The sequence below is a fragment of the Pecten maximus genome, chromosome 6 (genome assembly GCF_902652985.1).
Source record: "Pecten maximus chromosome 6, xPecMax1.1, whole genome shotgun sequence".
Lineage (NCBI taxonomy): Eukaryota > Metazoa > Mollusca > Bivalvia > Pectinida > Pectinidae > Pecten > Pecten maximus.
This window is the reverse complement of record NC_047020.1, coordinates 7,724,404-7,745,861: the sequence shown is the minus strand read 5'-3', so window position 1 is coordinate 7,745,861 and position 21,458 is coordinate 7,724,404. Positions and strand designations below refer to the sequence as shown.

The 21,458-nt window shown below is 35.6% G+C and overlaps 1 protein-coding gene across 1 annotated transcript in view; it reads right to left on the bottom strand.

Moving 5' to 3' along the window:
* LOC117328859 (transcription factor ETV6-like) overlaps positions 1-21,458 on the bottom strand; it is a gene marked incomplete in the record, with an annotated part of 122,457 nt that overhangs the window by 19,235 nt on the left and 81,764 nt on the right. The window contains 2 exon segments of the mRNA XM_033886440.1: positions 1,160-1,279; positions 3,779-3,913. Coding sequence (XP_033742331.1) covers positions 1,160-1,279; positions 3,779-3,913 — 255 coding nt within the window.

Below are 21,458 nucleotides of genomic sequence, written 5' to 3'. Positions count from 1 at the left end.
TAACCATTACATTTACAGTCCACTACAAGGCCTCGGTTAACCATTACATTTATAGACCTTTACAGTCCACTACAAGGCCCCAGTTAACCATTACATTTATAGACCTTTACAGTCCACTACAAGGCCCCAGTTAACCATTACATTTATAGACCTTTACAGTCCACTACAAGGCCTCGGTTAACCATTACATTTATAGACCTTTACAGTCCACTACAAGGCCTCAGTTAACCATTACATTTATAGACCTTTACAGTCCACTACAAGGCCCCAGTTAACCATTACATTTATAGACCTTTACAGTCCACTACAAGGCCTCAGGTTAACCATTACATTTATAGACCTTTACAGTCCACTACAAGGCCTCAGTTAACCATTACATTTATAGACCTTTACAGTCCACTACAAGAACTTGACATAATAAGAGACCCTAAAACAGGAAACCATTCTTCCTTGCAGTATATTTACTGACAATGGTCCATGGCCACACATGGTGACAATCGATTAGTCTATCAAGGTCATACATATGTATAACTAAGTGGATATTTCAGTTTACCTTTCATCAACATTCCTCACACTAACTTAGTAATCAATATCTTAAGCAACCTTCTTGCAACAATTGTCAGTTTAAATTTGTCAAAGCACTATATAGAATATGTCTGTATCCCATTGCCTTCATACCACCGTAAAAGCAATAAAAACACTGTTCACTCTCTATGTGAGAGCAATACTTTCACAGTACATGTGAATTAGTGCCGAAATATTTTCATAATTTATGTAGCTACAAATATTGATCTGACATTACATTGTAATGTAACAATCGTATACTGAACTTCCAAACAAGTCTAAGGCCATGCAGTGTGAGGTTTCAATTTTCACAGTACATGTGCACTACTGGCAACACATTTTCATAATTTATGTAGCTACAAATACTTATCTGATTAGATAGGAATCAGATATTGATCTCCATAACAAGTATAAAGCCATGCACCATGAGGTTTCAATTTTACAAAACATATGCACTGAAGGGATAACCTTTTTCAATAACATACAATGTTACAAATATTGATTTGAGATTATATTACCCAGTACATTGAACCGGCTTATTTTAGGCCAAGTAACAGCTACGTCTTCACTTTCGTGAATGAAATCCCTGACTTACCTGACGTATATGCATCTGTCAGACCCAGTATTCTGGCCTTGTCCTCAAGGTTGCTACTCTCAGGTTCGGAGATCCCACTATCGGTACCACTGTCCGTGTCTGCGGGACTCGGTGGGAGTGCTACAAAAATTAAAATCATACTATTAGACTTAACCGTCACTACTTTCCAATAGGACATACAAAGTGGATTACTAGTTTATGATTCCCACATTAGAGGATCTATCTAATCTTACTCAAGTTTTCTTTCCTGAGCTATTTGTTTGATACTATAATATTGTAACGTCTTTTTAACAACATTTAATGTGTCTCTAAGATTCAAGTTATGGTGCTCTACTAATTTTTCATAACTGTCACAAGTGGTGTTCTAGCTAGTATCTCAAATGCTTACAAAATGGCCTTTAATATTCCTAAACTTCCTAAACTTAAGTCTTTGTAAAACGGACACTTTCAGTGGCTAATATTTTAAGTATCCTAGAAACACATGTACTTGATTTCTATGCGTCTCCTCTGATCCCCCAGCTAACAGACATCGAAATGTCAAACAAGTCCATGTGGTTTGTTACATCTCTAAGATAGAGATACATTATCTGCTAGCCATGCTGATAAATGTAGAAACATTTTAACTTTTAGGAGAGTGTATCTTATCATGTACGGAAGCAGTTCCTTGATAAAAAACATCCCCAAAAAAGAACGTGTTAAATCTATAGAGGTGATAAGGAGTAACAACCAGGAAACTGTATTAGACCTGTTATCTCAGCTTTTAAATGCAATTGAAAAATTGGGGTCAGAAAAAACAGTAATCTCTGGAAACAGATCTAGCTGAATCTGATCAGATAATGAACTTCTACACTCCAAAAAGATCAGAAATAAAATTACACAATTGTTTGCGTGACACAGTTCTGTTACAAAACTACATGAACATCCTTTGTAGTCGTTTATTTCCGTGTTTCGTGGGAAGCAGTCATGTGGAAAAGCTGTGTTATTGCTACCCCAATAAGCTGGCACGGTTGATAAGATGTGTAAGGTAAGCCCCAGTAGGTAGTGCAGATTTAGTACTGGAAACGCTTTGTTACCTCCAGCCATTTCTGGCTGATAATCCCACCATCGCCATTAAACGGAACAAAGTAGACACCATTTATTCTATCAGAATCTTCTTTTCATTCTAATTACCTCAGCACCAATCTTAAACACTTCCCATTGGGTTTTATTTGGTGGTCTGTAACTGTTAAGTACACACATCTTGGTTGCCATGTAATTTAAACTTTTGGCCAGGCTAAAAGTATACTTCAACCTTCACAGCTACGATAAACTTGAAGCTATTTTTAAATTTGCCTAATCACAATTGGTTTCATTGTATAAAGATACACCACACATTGATCTAGAACTCTCCACTGTATATGACATGTATATCCCTGTATTAAATATTTCGGCAAAGAGATCTATAGTATTGATAATTGTATAAAATTTCTTAACTGATAAAATTTGGTTACCTAATTCTTCAGTACAAAAAACTATATATATTTGTCTTATCTGTCTTGCTGGTTATTTGATACCAGCCTACAGTCTCCAGTAACCTGACATTTGGTTAAACATGACAGGAATGGACACAACATTCAATCAACATGTCCTGTCACCATCAACATAAATATCAACGACCAGATGGGAGACTGAAGACATCCAACTCCAGATATTTGGTGTCTGCTAAATGAGCCCTGTTGCCATAGTAACCTCCAATGATATTGTTTCAAAGTAATCATGTTGGAATGGACCCAATTCTTATACAGAATAATCCAAGATTCAGGAATTATGACAATGTTGTTATATGATGTAATAGAGATATCACTGCATATTACTGAAGCTGCCAAACAATGGAACCAAGGTGTTAATTCTGCCAAATGAACCTATTCCAGAAATGTGGGTATTTCATTATCTAACCCATCAATCTATATATTCAATAATAAAATCAAAACTATAGCTGTAGCTAATCAGTGAGGCCAAATTGTCTTCATCAACAATAGAATTTGTCATTTCTTGTCACCAACAAGAACCTCTATATGAGAGATATATAGACGACCTCTATATGAGAGATGTATATACGACCTCTATATGAGACATGTATATACGACCTCTATATGAGACATGTACTGTAGACGACCTGTATATGAGACATGTATAGACGACCTCTATATGAGACATGTATAGACGACCTGTATATGAGACATGTATCGACGACCTCTATATGAGAGATGTATAGACGACCTCTATATGAGACATGTATAGACGACCTCTATATGAGACATGTATAGACGACCTCTATATGAGACATGTATAGACGACCTCTATATGAGACATGTATAGACGACCTCTATATGAGACATGTATATACGACCTCTATATGAGACATGTACTGTAGACGATATATGAGACATGTACTGTAGACGATATATGAGACATGTACTGGAGACGACCTCTATACGAGACATGTACTGTAGACGACCTCTATATGAGACATGTACTGTAGACGACCTCTATTTGAGACATGTATAGACGACCTCTATATGAGACATGTATAGACGACCTCTATTTGAGACATGTATAACTGTAGACAACAGTGCGTACCTGTATTTGGATTTTGCTGTAGAATTCCCTGTAGAAAGGTTTTACTCTCCGAGTTGTTACTGGGCGAGTCCATACTGAGCAGTGCTTCTGCAGCCGCTTGTCGGCCATGTTTAGTCTGCTGTTCACAAGCATCCACTGAAAAAAGTAAGAGCATATCTTAATAATCATGATTTATTCAACCCTTATTTTTTTTGTAGATGTCTCCAAAAAAAAAAGTGTCTCAAACTCCAAAACCTTGCCAACATTGACATTGCACCTGCAAAAAAATTTGTTTTGATAAACTTAAAAATCAATAAATTTTTCACAATAATAGATGTCTGTTAAATAGTACAGCTGTGTACCGATATTTAATGATATCAGGCAATTCTTTTACAGATGAAGAGGGTCACACCTTTGTATAAATCAAAATCATGCAATAATTATAGTGTCCACATACATAGAATTTACAAAGTTGATATGGTTTTAATGATTCTACATACAGATAAAGGGGAGAGAGTGTATTCCAGTGAGGTATACAACACTGTCAACAGGGCCATACACGATAACCCAAGGGTCACCTTCAATGCGGATGTGTTGGACAAAATCCAAAATTGGGAGTAGCCTATATTATATATGATTATAAGAGGATCACTTTATAAAATAGAATTCTATATCTGTAACAGTTTGGTTAAAGACATTAACCAACATACCACACTAAGAGAACCCAGATTTATTTGTTGACTATTAAATAAATATTATAACTACACACCAAGGACATTATTTCTGTCACAAAAAAAATGTCTAAAAATACTCTCAACCATGAACAGGTTTTAAAAATCCTTTCAGAGGAGCCTGAGTAGAATAAAACATTTTTTCTCTGTGTGTATGTTAAACCAGAATAAAGATCCCGTTTCATTAGAAATGGAACGGTCGTATGAGTTGATCTAGATCTACCCAGTTGTTTTTGAATTCTCAGATAACATACTCTACCAACAGACGTTCATCAAATCTGGAAATCCATGTTAATTTCTTTATTTATGCAGATGTTAATTTTTGGCATTTTTTTCCCCTATTCTAGGATTTGTTAGAACTTGAAATTTTGATAACGTCTCATTTCTAACTACAGTAACATGCCTTCATTGTTACCATTCCTTCTGGTTTATCATAGATCCTGACTAAACACACTGACAACGTTTTATCAATTATAGATTCTATTCTGGTATATATGTGTATCATAAATAGTGACATGCAATAAAAGTAAGGAATTAAAATGCTCAGTGTAAAAGGAACCTAAAGCCATTAAGACTATACCGCTAAGTTTATATCCTCAGCCGATATAGGCAAGTTAGTAATTCATTTTGAAAATCAGTTGGGTTTTTCAACACCGTGACGGGAAAAAACAAATCTGTGGACCAAGTAAGGTGTACGGATATCATTTCCCTGGTATTCCTTTGGAGATTTATCTTATAACCAATATCTTGTCTTGAATACAGAAAACATAAACTGAGAAAGTGCCAGTGATCTGTGAATGGTTTCCAGGCTCTGTACCGGACTCCTGTGGAGAACTTAACAGATGCTGGTGTTTACCCCCAAACTGTCACCACACAAGTTATGTACATTACTATACTTCTCCCTTACCCCCCTTGTGGATAAATGAAATACAAAACATCTAAACCAACATAATATTTGCAGTTTTCTCTGACTCAAATTTTGTATCAATGAATCAGATCACTTACAAGATATATATGAAAAACGTGTCACCACATTCCAACTTAGGTGCCCTCTAATTGTTCTACAGGAAAAGATATGTTGCTGTGATAATATAAACAGTAACACCATGTCTGGTAATAAGCCCATCCATGTCTACTTTATTTCAGAATTAAGCTAACAAATCCTACGTATACTCTATTTCCCAGCCCACCTCTATTTTGAAGTACATGTGTTAGCAGGTTAAGAGGGTAGTGACCCATATGATGTCTAATTATTACAAAATGATATGATATATATAAGTATGTACTTGTGACCAATGATTTCTATCATCACTGATCCTACAGACAATAGTAGTCAAGCCTTAACTAGGAAGTGTAGTGATGGGAGGAGTTGTACTACAGTCACCAGGGGTCTCCAGCCCAGGAGGAACATGTTGAAGACAGGGACTAACTACTTCCAGATTCACACACATTTCCACATCAACACAGCTCCATGGCTAGATTCCTAAACAAATCCTGGGGATTTACAACAAACACAATCCCAGCATCGTTATTGATGAATAGTAGCCATTGTTAGGAACTCTATTTGGAGACGATTGAACCTAGTTATATATAATCCATTCAAAATCAGCATTGCCAACCATTCCTTCATGAGTTCATCACTTAGCAATCATAAGCAGACAGAAATTTGTAAATGTCTTAAAAAAACAGTTGTGTTACATGTTATTGATGAGCATAAATGAGAGTAATAATTTGTAGATGTTGTTGGGAGGGCACTGGGGTTGTACCATGGCACCTTGAACCACTTACCAGGCTATCACTGGGAGTGTGGGTATCAACAGTAACACACCAGGGGAACCATCATCCATCACATTCATTAGCATGTCAGGACAATGTGGGACTGATCTAAAATATCATAATATCCCATGTAACATAAGGATCAAGGCCAAACAACCTGGTAACACTGACCCCTAAATCACCTTATGGTCAGCCAACCTCCCCATCTCTCCTGGTCAAGCCAACATACACATCATTAACACAACAAGTCATTAGCAAAAATTTGCATAAATATGTTATGAACTAGTGCATGACTATATGGCCTGACCATATATATTCACAGTCCTGCTAGCTTCTGTCCTTAGTGATAATTGACCTGGTTGTTAGGGTGACCTCAATAACACCTGATGGTAATTAACTGACCAATGACTGCAGTACACTAACAATCACAGGTATATTGTTAGAGAATTCGTTGTATTTCCAGTATGATGGTTTACAAAGTTTCAACTTCCTCTAAATTGAGACTTTTGACTGAAGTTTTTAAGTGAACATCATCAAACATACTTAGTAAGCATTTAACTCAGTTTGTAGTCATGGCAGTATGAATGCCAACTGGCCATATTGTGGCAGTACTTCTTATGTAAATGTATTGAATTTGAAGACAAACAGAACAATTAAGTTTCCAAAACATACAAACACTTCTAAGCAACCAAAAGAATGAAACTGTAGAGGAAAGGATATGGTTATATTTATAGCTTAAAGTATAGTTGTAGAGGAAAGGATATGGTTATATTTATAGCTAAAAGTATAGTTTTAGAGAAGGATGAGCGGAAATGAGGAGTGAGCTTGATGTGTGCTGTATTGACAGTATCTCCCACTGTATCTGGTGTAACACTAGCGAGACACAGATTATGCCCCGTAACTGACAGTGTGTGAAAGTCAGTCCAGATTAGTAGATAATTGCCCATTTGTAAAGATGTTTAGAATGTGTAAGTTTAGCAGTCAATGATGCTTCACCGAGCCTGGGGCAGTGCCAAGCACTTTGCCACTGCAGGTTAACAAAACACATATATATTACTGTTGTGATTCCATAGATCTTATAACCACCTTCACGGTCAGGGTCTTAAATTAACGAATACCTTATCTTACCTTCAACTCTTAACTTATTTTACAGTAACTAACTTGCAGTAATTAGCACAGATGATGGTAGTTTCACTAGTTTGATTCAAATTTGCCTTCCTGGGGTTGTGACAATAATGTCACTGGAAACTAATTGACTGCACTTGCTGTCCTTTAGACAGACACAGGTCAGGCATGGTGCAATTAGCATACCATTCTGGTGTAAAAAAATAGTTTAGTGTGCTAATTTATACATTTTATTGACTCCGAATAACAGAGTTGACACATCATTATGATTACACCATCCTAATCACATCTAGCATTCCAGATATGACAGTACACTTATAGATGGATAATCTAAATATGTATAATCATGGAAACAAATCACTAACTTTCTCATCATATACAGCTAAGGAATCTTACTCTGGCATAAAAGGTCCGAATTGTATGATATCCCTATGATGACAACATGTACAGCTGCCAACAGTGAAGGTCAATAAAAGGAAGGTAACTATGGTAACCTCTGACTGCTGATCAAGGCATATTAATGTATGAACCTAAGATCTCCAGGGAGTAAAGTCATTCAAGGCAATCTGTACACTGCACTTTGTTAAGTCACAGCACATGAGGGGGACAAAACATCAAACAGGCTTACACTAGTAAAATTTGGGAGGAAACCTAAGTTCTGACACTTTTATTCTGTAAGATGTAAACCACATCCAACCCTGGGAATCCATGGAATTGATAGCGATCAGGAACCACCTATATCTGAAGGGCCGACATATTAAAGGACAAGCCTTTATTTTCAAACAGAATGGCAATATTTACTACTTGACTTCAAAACATTCTCCAAATGTTATGTATGAGGTAGTATATTTGGGAAAGCTGATGGGAGGTGGCAGAGAACTGCAACAACACAAACAGCCTGCACTATGTCAATTACAACAAACTGTGCAGGCAAATCTTTTCAGTGGCTTTGAAGACAGAGCACCTGTTTTGGTGTGAAGTTTTAACCTAAGTGTCTTCAAAGAGTCTTGAAGACCCAGACAATAACCAGACGCTCCAATACAAATTAAACGTACAACTCTAACAGAGAACAACCATATGCATAACACAGGCCTTCCTCATTGGTGTAGTTCCGATTTTCATATTCGCTATTTTCCTCAATTACTTGTTTCATTGTCTGTTTCATATCCCAAATTTAATTTGATTCATATATGGAGACTTGTGTGATAAAACTCCATCTAGGCCGACACATGTTAATTACCATATATGAAAGAAATAAAAGGCTTTGTCTAGCGCTTCCTTTTGAACCTGCATAATAGATTAATATGGCATTTGTGATATCTGTAGGAAACAGAAATCCTATTATCTATTGCTCTCCATAACCCTACATCTGTCTAGTTTCTAAGCCACATTACTCCATAAAAGGAGATTACCTTTATGAAAATTACTTAACAAGTCTTCTTCAACTCCCCTCGGAACAATTCTATAACAGATCGTTTTATGTACTTATTCGGAAACTAAAATCCATTTTTTGAACTTGCCAAGAATTAGTTTCATCTTATAACAAAAACCAACTGTTGTTGCTGTAGAACTGAAATACTCCAGATTATATCAGATATTATGTTTTTCTGACTTTATATTCAAACATTGTAATAGATATAGGATTTTCTGTTTGTATTTGTTAAGATATCATCAGAAATGAAAGTTAGATTTTATGCCCATTTTTTTCTTTTTGATTATTCGTTTTAAAGACTATAGAGATGTACCTTAATACAGAGTTGAACACACAAGTTTGACCTGCTGCGATGATAATGGTTTTCCACATGTTGTTATAATGTGTTGACCATGTATCTAGTCTATGTTATTATGGTATAAACATACATAGATAAGAGTCGTGACATGTCATCTGGCGCATGGCTGATGTACACATCTCATTACCAACACTCCAATCGGAGTACACCAGAACAGGATCTAAGTTCAATATCTTCCTATACACTCACAGCCATAATATATATAATTACTTGCAGGCAGCTAGGTCAGGAGAAGATCTGAACACTAGCACATCTAGTGATGTATGTAACACATTAGTGTGTTCCCCTTCCTGTCACCTTGTTAGAATTATGATGATGAGGGGCATGCTTGATTGTACTGACATGTACTGATGGTGGTATGTACACACAATTCAATGAGGGATGACGACAAGCTACCCTGGCCAACTGGTAATAAGTAGTACATAATGTCTAATAAGTATACAAGGTTCAATTAACTGGGTTATAGGAATGGGTAGATGGAGACAGGACCACGGATGGTGGTATTTCTATTACATCTGATATTGTTTTACATTCAATAGTAAGATTGTAAGAGGTTGGAGGGTCCCCACAATCAAGGAAACATCAATTGTAAGGAACGTGTTGGAGGTAGAGCTATTTCAGAACTCATTTGGCACCTTACCATCTCCTCATGTGAGCAACATTGATCATACGCTCATTCACATGTGTTTATGTTCACTTTTTTTTTTATCGTCATACTGTTTTCTAGCATACATGTCAAACTTTCTCACACATACTTGTTCAGAGTTCCACGTAGAATAATCCAATATGTCAAAACAGGTCCATTTCACTTCGCTATTGTTTGAGACACCTGATCATATAATTACTGTCTCCAAGCAACATCTTCCCATTCTATATTCCTGTGTACTTTTCTTGCATTCCTTTGAGATAATAATTGTTCCAACAATGTTAATCAAAGCAAGAACACTCAATAATCAAGTAAACAACACTTGACATGTCTTTTATTTTTTTGCATCATTTGAATTCTTATTTTGATAACAATGTGTAACAAATACCTAATTTTTACTACTGCAATCTCCAAAGCAGTCAACTGCCAATTCATGATTCCTAAATAATGCATAACAAATATGACCATCATTTAAGAACATGTGTAGTTCTTTCTGGCGCCTATACCATTAATCTATCCGAGATATTTAAGGTCCGATCAGTAACTCCCCAGGCTAACAAGTGGGGCTTTATCACTGATCTACTGCAGCATCATAAAACACATCCAAAAGGAGGCAGGTCACTCACCAATGCTATTTATCATGGTGAAATCCCAAACTCAATCTCGGATTTTGGCAAGAAAAAATAGGTTGCGCTGCATATTACATCCAAATTTTTGCCTTAATTATCGATTGTGTATGATGATAATTTTTCAGAAATCATTAAAACATAATCAAAGAGATTTTGAATATCATTAACGATTTGCATGGTAGAACATCTGTGCACTTGAAATTGATATCAATTCCTCATCAGCTTTGAGAATCTCAAGAACTCTCTGCTGGGGGTAATTTATCTATACCTTCTTAAATTCAATATCAACACTTCACAAATTTTAACACTTGAAATATCAATGGTATGTCCTGGTGATTTGAGTATGTGTTATGCTCAGCTGACTTAAAACAATATAACACTTGTTCACAAATACATTTTCACTTTTAAATTTTACATCACCATCCAAAGAATCAAAAGAAAAAAAAGGTTTTTTTTACTGAAATATTTAGAACCATATATATAATCCTTTCAATGATTTTGTTTACATATTGGCACAGCTTTATGATTGTGGAGTAAAAACAATAGGTTTTATTCTAAAGATCTAGTACTAAAATATAAGAAGAGTACACATTTAATTTCGGTGGAAGCTGTTGAAGAATTAACAGTACACGAACTACTGAGAAGCACTCTTTAAACTGCATTTTCTCTTACAAGTTTAATCTCTTGCAACAAATGAGCACCGAGAGTACAAAATTTGGACTGGAAACTCCAAAACTTATTTGGAGAAGCCACCATGGGCTGGCATCTTTACTCTGTGGACTCTAGCGGAGATGTAAGAGTACAGACACACTTTCACTGCGCTTCTCCACACTTGGTACATCAATGAGCCCCCATCTTGTCATTTATTTTCAGAAGGTACAATGCCACTTTTGTACATCTCCAGCCACATAAAAGACCCAATTGGAATTCTTGAAGGAAAATTGACATTTACATCGGCCAGGAGTACTGGTGATAAAAACGTCTGAGAGAGATCAAACCAGCAGCAGGCAATGTAGTGGTTTGGAGTTTGACAGAAGTAATACACAATATTGTTTTCCCTCATACACTGTCACTACATTCATCAACAGAACCTTGACATGCTCTATTTATGGTTTGAATTAGCTTTTACCAGCACATTCCGTTAACAAAATAAATTGGAATACATTTTTTTCTGTGCTTTATTATTAATAAAAAGAAATAGAAGAAACAGAATGTTGCACAACAAGGCCTTGGGGAATTCTATGTTTTATACATAGTTAAAGAGAGCTGTCATTTTCTGCTGTGATTAAGAGTAATGTTCTGGATCCATTGATCATGTCATTATAAACAACAACTCCCACTACCAGCTCATAAACTCTCTTCCAGCTGATGGCTAGAGAAAACAAGAGGAAATGACCCTTGGCATTCCTGGCAAGGCTGTGAGATCTCCTATATCTGTCACCCACCCACACTGACCAATGGCCATCACCTGAGATTTATGACCTTGTCCTTCCATGGACCATGTATAGCTTTATCACTAGTGGACTGGTCACAGTTACCTGACAGCAATGGGCAATTAATTAGTTGTTGAGTGTGAGGTAGGGAATAACTTAGTAATGTTGATGGTAGTGTTATATCTACCCTCACCACCAGTCACCTGATACACAGTAACTAATTAAGTCTTCTACTGATGCCCACTAATTGGTCAAGTTAGGCAGTGGGGGCACCTGTTCATAAGTTAACATTGGCCCAACAGTCATTTTACCACCAAAGTGGAACATCACAGTAGTAGCCACTTGTATGCCATATAAAAAAAAAACTTTGTTTATCTACATCATAGGCCAATGCTTAAAGAACAGCTGGCTGTCACTTTGGCCAGTGATCTTGATGTAGTTGCAGCGATAGATCAGCCTAAGCCAGGTAGCGTATCCGCCTCCATCCTATTTGTTATAATAGTATCTGTAGATCCATCATCCCAGACTACCTGTCCTACACTCTCACCTGCCCACGCTACTGTCATCTCAGGCCATACCAGGCTACCAGTTATCTCAGGCCATACCAGACTACCAGTTATCTCAGGCCATACCAGGCTACCAGTTATCTCAGGCCATACCAGGCTACCAGTTATCTCAGGCCATACCAGGCTACCAGTTATCTCAGGCCATACCAGGCTACCAGTTATCTCAGGCCATACCAGGCTACCAGTTATCTCAGGCCATACCAGACTACCAGTTATCTCAGGCCATACCAGACTACCAGTTATCTCAGGCCATACCAGACTACCAGTTATCTCAGGCCATACCAGACTACCAGTTATCTCAGGCCATACCAGACTACCAGTTATCTCAGGCCATACCAGACTACCAGTTATCTCAGGCCATACCAGGCTACCAGTTATCTCAGGCCATACCAGGCTACCAGTTATCTCAGGCCATACCAGACTACCAGTTATCTCAGGCCATACCAGACTACCAGTTATCTCAGGCCATACCAGACTACCAGTTATCTCAGGCCATACCAGACTACCAGTTATCTCAGGCCAAATATGAGACTCTAAGATTGTAATTCAAACCTGAACCTGTGCAAAATGATCAAACCTCAAAATTTTAAAAATCTTTTGTCAGAAAATATCTATAATGGAAATAACTTGTATTATTTCAATTCATTTTTACTAACAGTCACAAACAGAAAATTAATACATGTGCAAAACATAAGCAACAGTTAAACACATGCAGGCATAACAACATGATACTATAAATCAAACAACACTACTGGCAAAAATCTTAAAGGATTTAATTTGTATAGTTAGGGTGTGTCAATGACAGCAATAACATCTAGCCATCGTGGCAAATTTATTTTTGCAGCAATAAAGATTAGAGCTGTCTCTAACTCGTACTCCACTTTTGTCATTACACGTCCTTATTATGTATTGTATGTAATAGGTATCCCTGGGCTGTAAATTAAATATAAACGATAAAAGTTTAATATCTGCACCTGGTCAGAATTAATACATCAGAGCTGATGATGTACTACCAACCCCTCCCCATTTCCCCCTTCCACCTACTTCCTTCTTGGGAATATAGAGCCATGTAGCATATTCTACTCTGTAAACATCGCTGTAATTAGCAGTAAAATCTGCCAGCTACAGACATCCTATTAGGCAATCATAACTGTTTGTTTTCCATGTAGTGCCTGACCATCCTGCTGTCCGATACTACATCATGCTGTTGGTCAGCTTGAATCACCACTCATCATTATAATGGTACACAGTATCTGTTTCCTATTAGCTCACCATTAGCAACTCGATGAGTTGATACACACTGGTGCCCAACAACAAATTGAATTCTGATGCTATTGATACAATACTACACATATGTTACCAAATACCCTTTCTCCACTCTGATAATATTTTATTTATGAAAATTATAAGTTATATTATCCTGAAATATGAAGCAATTTTTCATACACATATTTCAACATTGAAAAAATAGTGTCTATGTATACTTATGACAATTGCTATAGGGAAGTGGCTGCATAGACAGTGGGGTTAATTTTGATGAAATTTTAATTATCAGTCCCCCTCCCCTCTCTAGAAAAACTAATGAACCCAATATTAATCCAGACACGACCTATGCTCATTATTCAAATATCTGCTTGATAACATTCCTACAGAAATATCTACTTCTGGCACACAATACAAACGTTTTACCTACAATGCTCACAGATCCTGATTACAAATGATAGCACATGTATCACACGATATATATTATTACAGGCCAACAAATGGCCCGAGACCCTAGATATCAAAGTCGTCGCCATCTATTTTAATTGTTTTCATATGCAAATTCTGACCTACTGGAAAATAATACTGCAAACAATGAGCATATATCAGTTAACAGGACACTACTATCGATATGTATAAATGTATCGTTTTGTATTGATTTTTCCTCAACGCAAATTCATATTCAATGCAAATTTTTATTACAATAAAATATCCATAATACGTTTACATACAGGAAATATTATTCCTGGTAGTCTATCTCAAACTCGTGTTAGAACAAAAAATGAGATTTTACATTAATTAGCAAATATTTTTTATCTAAATAATTTAACGTGTGCTGTACAGATGTAATCAATGAATCCTGTTTTTACTTGTCAACCTTTATCTTGTATGATGTACACTGATATCAGGCAGTATTAATTAGTACAAGTTGTTGTATAAGAAGTTGGGCTGAACAGCTGTTGTGATACAGGGAAATCACAAAAAAACTATAACGCAGTTGCTCTGATTTCGACAGTTTACACTGTGGTATATATATATTTTTTCAGTACATCATAGGGTATGTCCTATAAAGCAACAGAAACAATTTAAATCTTTAAAGTTAGTGGTTGTCTATATAAGAACAAGCATAATGTGCCTAACTTTTATGGGTTAAAATTTGCCACAAGTTGAACAGTCAACATCTAACTATCCGGAAGTTGATATCTATCTTTTCCTGTTTGGCTGTCTGCTACAAAATCATAGTCGCCTAATTTCTACTAAGCCATTAAAATTTGGCTGTGAACAGGAAGTACACACAAGTACAGAAAAATAAAAACCACAACAAGACATTTCATATCTTGTGTGAAACATTGGAAGCCACTTTAACCTCCGCGAGCCTAGTTCAGTAGGATGTTGGAGAGTATTGTCAGCAATCAGGGATAAGGATTAGCCTAATATTGGTACCATTATCAGAAATCTAACATAGCGCTATATCTTTCGTGGTTTACAAGCGTCAATTAACTGTTAAAAGAATGGTGGGAATTACAGGAGGCTATGGCCGACCTTTATAATATGAACCAGGAAAATATAATATATGGTATATAGTTAAAGGCCAAAATAACGTTTCTCTAAACAGATCAACGTGTTTTTGTATTACAGTTAAAAATTAATTAGTCTGGTAACATCGGGGATAGTTGGTTACAGATTTCAGCAGGTTTATCATAAAATGTGAATGCTGAGCAAGTGTTGAGACAGACATTTGGTTGTTAAAGTAATTATATTACATGTAGTCCACCTATAGACTAGAGGCCAATCTGCTGTGATCACTCCACACAGTTCAATCAATATTATCTCTAGCTTTCCACCACCACCACCATATTTGATGTGGAGCAAATCTATTTTTAAGTCCTTTTAGACTTGCCGATATTGTATTTCCTGTTTTGCAAGGTGGTTAAGGTATAAGTTAGGAGAGACAAATATGGCTGGCTTTGGAGGCTTTTGTTCCCAGTGGCAGCTGCCCTCAGTTATTGACTACCTAATGTAACAGAGGAGTTTACAGGGCCGCCAGGAAGTTGACAAGGGAGGTCATTGATGAGGAAATATGAACACTGCCCATATTGTGACCATGATAATAGCAAGGAAGTACATCACAATAACTACCTTTGATAATAAAACCTCTCCAGACAATGATAGGTGAAACTATATATAGATATCAATACTTAAACAAAACCTTGGAGAAAAGTCTATGTCCAAAAGTATAAACTTTGATTTAAGGAGAAATAAAACTAAAGAAAATTTAAAAGGAGCTCAACTTTTAAAATATTTAAATTGTATGATGACCAGCTGTGGTAGGTCAGGTGTGTCGTTTAGAAATCAACATCTGCTCTATGGTAACGTGTGCAGACCCACTGTCCCCAGGTGTTGGCTGGGAGATGTCGCCCCCCCCCCCCCCCCCCCCCCCCCCCCTTTTGTATGGATCATCTCCAATGGCAGCAGTACCACGCACAGTCATATAAACAACTATTTAGATCCTTCCCTATCATCTTAAAATTGTCATCAGACAAAAGATATCTCAGTGTCTCAACACCTATTATTGCATTGAACTCATTTATCTAATTCTCTCCCTTTTATTTCATTTTCATCCATTACTACCGGATACAATTTCCTGATACCATGCTATAAGCATTCTCCCTTACATCAATATCATTTCCTGGTACAGCAATGAGTATTTTCTTATCTTCATTAAATGGCCTATACATGAGATTATAAATACCTAAACATTTCTAGGATTTCCAAGAATTCCAAATTCATGATGAAGATTATATTTGCTGTGTATAATACTTGATTAATAAGACAGTATATCAATGCTACAAAATACTACCTTACCTTACTAATTATAGCTGTTACTTGTGTTAAAATTATACGGCAAATAGTTTTCTCCCAGAATGTTTAAGAATGAAATATCATAAGTATTTCTATGTAATTATTTTTTCAATTGTGTCATCTATTTCAAATAAGTACAAATCACAGTAAAATGTTGTTTTTGTTGTGGAAATAATTTGGAGATAATTGTCACAACAATTAATTAATGTTATCTTTAAACCTAAGATAACATACAATGGCATTTACTGTCCAATAATTAATCAATATGATATGTTTATCACCCCTAAGGAGACTTCTAACTAAACAATGTCACCCGCACAATGTCATACGTTATTCATATCTAGTGTCCTACAATATTTACATCTAGCATGAAATCATGCCATTACCAAAAACCGGTGTTGGTCACAACTTAAGTTCCTAAGGGCTGGTAGATGTACTTTTCTAGACACGATATACAGATATGATATATATATATATATATATATCTTAGACACGATATACAGATATGATATATATATATATATATTAAGTGTTTCAATACTGGAAACAGAACCAGTAAGTACAGCTGCATAAATCTTATCTCTATTCCAGTATCCAACCTTCAACTTGCTACCCTATACCTAATATCTGTATTATTACACATTTTCTATGATAAGATAACATAAAGACATCCCATATGGCAATGCTATGCCTGATAACAACTCAGTTTAAATAGTCCTGCTAGCCTTTACTAAATCAAATGTCATATACAATCTACATGTTTATGTATGAATGACAATTTTAATCATACATTTTATCACAATTTTCTGCTTCTTTTTAAAAATAAATAAATCTATTAAATTAAAACCTGGCATTGTGGAGAGGGTCCTGTTGGACTTTAAGTGATGGAGGAATTTTTATACCAACAGATGTAATCTGCAATGTTTCTATGATAAATAATTTTGGCAAAATAACTGAGAAATGTTTCCTGAAAAATTCCTATCGGAGGATATTGTGGAAGTCGTACACAACTGAATTGTTTTATTATCAATGTTTTGTATCATAGCTTCAATATACAACTGCTTTCAAAATCTCTCTGTTACATATACTTATCTAAAGAGTGATTTATCAATAGTATAATTGTATTGCTATTTCATGATGAAAACATATAATCTTAATAACAAGTTTTGATGAATGTATTTGAACTTTGTTTATAATTGCATAATTCTATTGGACCTAACGTAAGTGTTATCACCACAGCCTATAAACGTAAGTGATATCACCACAGCCTATAAATCTATCATTAAATCTTAGTAAAATGTATCCTGTTTTGTTTTTAATTTGCTATTTTATGGATAAAAACTGCTTACAAAACAAGTTTAAACACATCATCATAGAATAAAAAAAAGTTGCTAAACTTCCTGACGCACTTACAAAAGTGAAATCAAGCCAATGACCCACATTTTTCTGAATTGTATTATTCAAAAGTTTGTGCAAGTCATGCACACAATTGTTTTGCCATTTTTTACATGATTTGGTTTTGAATGACGCTTTTCAGGTAGACACTGAACAAACAGGAGTGAGAAGGGGTGTAACTTCATGATTACGTAATTCATATCATCCCTAATCATTATTCATTTCCTATTACTCTCCTCCCAACTATTAAGTACAGGTTGTTAAGCATTACATTTCAAACATGCCTGAGATATATTTATGATGTGTGTCATCACACCTTTTTATCTCCACAACAGTAGTTTACATGTTAACTTGTAGTAACATGTCGGACATGTATCTTAGTTTTACATCACGTCACACGTCACAGCGTATAACAGTTATTCAATGATTATTACAGTTATATAAAATAACACAAATTTAATACACACATAAATATTTAGTAACTAGGGTTTGTTTACATACAATAGATTAATAAGCACTCCATTTCATAAAAAGAACCAATGTATATTCCTGTAACTAATGTATAATTACTGTAACTAACGTATAATTACTGTAACTAATGTATAATTACTGTAACTAACGTATAATTACTGTAACTAATGTATAATTACTGTAACCAATGTATCATTACTGTAACCAATGTATAATTACTGTAACCAATGTATAATTACTGTAACCAATGTATGATTACTGTAACCAATGTATAATTACTGTAACCAATGTATAATTACAGCAACAAATATATGATTACTGTAACCAATGTATAATTACTGTAACCAATGTATGATTACTGTAACCAATGTATAATTATGGTAACCAATGTATAATTACTGTAACCAATGTATAATTACAGCAACCAATATATAATTACTGTAACCAATGTATAATTATGGTAACCAATGTATAATTACTGTAACCAATGTATAATTACAGCAACCAATATATAATTACTGTAACCAATGTATAATTACGGTAACCAATGTATAATTACTGTATCACGAAGCTGACAGCAAGTAAACATCCTGTTAGATGATCAGAAAACAAGACAGGTGAAATAATATCCCAAAAAGGCACAATTTATATTGAATATATCCGAAACAAACACCACACAATATCCTGGTGGGGGGTGTATTATTGTAATACAGGAAGATTTTTTTAAAACTAATTATGAAACTTACGATATCTTTTCATTAGGTTTTTCTTGTATGTTCTGCCTCCTGGCTTGTTCTCCTCATCTCGTCGGGAGTCAGATGTCAAATCCAGTCCTTGTTCTGAACAAGAATCTACTGATTCTCGCCTGTATTTTTTTATAGACAAATCTAACACAGGTGTCGTGTCATATTCCATTCGTAATCCTTCCAAATGCATCATGTCGACTTTTTTGTAATTTTATCACTAATCTGAAGTGCCTGTCCAGATATATTGGTCCACTTTAATATGTTTTATCAAAAGTACAGGTTATCAACATTGTTGACCAATCCGGGTTAGAGAAATTCATTGTCACAAACAATTATGTAGTTTTTACGCACATGTCACATGCGGTAGTGAAGACACTAGTCCACAACCTAGCAATGGTGACAACCGAGTTACTTAGTACACTGACAATAGTAACTTACCGACACATTTCCTCATACAACTACAGTTAACTACAGTTGTATGTAATGATCATAAATCCAAACTTTTACATAATAAATCACAATTTGTTTCCAGTGTAAAACCAACAGTGGCAAGAATTGAATGGCTCACTACCAGTCAATGTAGTGGAACTGACACACAGAAAATCCTGAGAAGATGTGTTGTAATGACCTAATAAACGTAATACATGATGTGGCTATGCTGTAAGTCACCCACTGCCACCATGTCAACAGTAGATACAGGGATAATGCTGTAACCCTGTGAACAGCAGTGCTGGATGTAGTAGTGCTCTCCTTGGCTTCCACTGCCAATCTGGATAGGAAGTAGACTGTGTCACTGCCTGTACTCTACAGTGTAACACAGGAAGTCACATTGCTGTGTGTGTACTGTGTAGTGCTGGCTGCCTACCCCTCTGGCTACCTTTAACACAAGCTGTCTGCTCTTCAGCTTGTCAACTGTAGCCCTTTGTCACACCAACACAATTTTCCCAGGTCAAGACCCTCCTATTTTATTATATCATGTTAATAGGAAATCTTTCATAAGAATAAAACTTCTTTTTCATGTGTCCGTACGTAGGTGTGTGTACGTGTGTGTGTGACTAGGTATTGAATATAATCTCTTCATAATACAGGTAGTTAGGTGGTACGACAATACACCTAACACAGGTAGAGGAAACGAATGTAAAATACACCTTAGCACAGGTAGGAAATGAACATAAGCTATAGAAATACCTGGTAGGATTTCCTACCTTTTTTCTCCCCTCAGTGAACCTATTGATTAGACTGGACAGAACTGTGTGTGTGGATATTTATATTAAGCCGCTGGTTTGCTGATCAGGAAATGAAATCTGTAATAACCTTACAATATACCTACAGAGCATGTTGTGAGTAGCCCAATTCAGTAGCTGACAATAACATTTATGGAAAATAGCCAACACATTAAACACACCCATGGAAGCGGAAAAAACACAGCATTACCAAACAAATGTATATTTAAAAATTTATAGAATGTTGACCTTTCAGTCACAGGCTTTGTAAATTTTTTACATAGCATGTTCTATCACATCAAAGTGACAGCACCATATCTCTACAGTTGTATAGTCACAACTTTGTCCAATAATTTGACTTTGATCATTGAACAAAACACAAATAAAATTAATGGCATTTTAAGATACCAAATCGTTGCCAATTTTTTTGCCTCCTTTTTTCCATTTACAAATGTGTGAGGTGGGTGAACACCTGCACCACCTGTTACATGTTGTTAAATCTAGCTTGGTTACAGCGATCCATAACCTTAAACATCAATCCTAAACTATAACAAGCATGTAAAAGACATTGATTAATAGCAGACACCCATAAATTCAACAGTTAAATAATATAAAGGAATTGAATTCAAATTTGATTTCATTATTTTCACACAGCAAATTTAGTCAATTATGAAGCTCAACAGAACTATATTTGATAATACCTGTTCCAGGTTTCTTTATAATTAAACCAGTCTGGTATTGCCATTCAAACTTTTTAAAGACCTTGAGTTCAATTTCATGAACCAGTTTGATATTGCATTATTTAAGTTTTTTTTATTTTCTGCTATGAACTAGTCTGCTATTGGCATTCAAGCTTTTTATAGTTCAGTAGTATGAATGTACAAGCTTCTTCAAGAAATTTTGTTGGATCACCACACAGATCTAGATTTTTAGAGGACTGTCACATTCAGTGAATTTGGGGACTTGGAGTATAACCTTTAACACAACATTAAGATTTAAATATATATGGACTTCTTCCAAATGTGACCACTTATAGGTCAGTCTT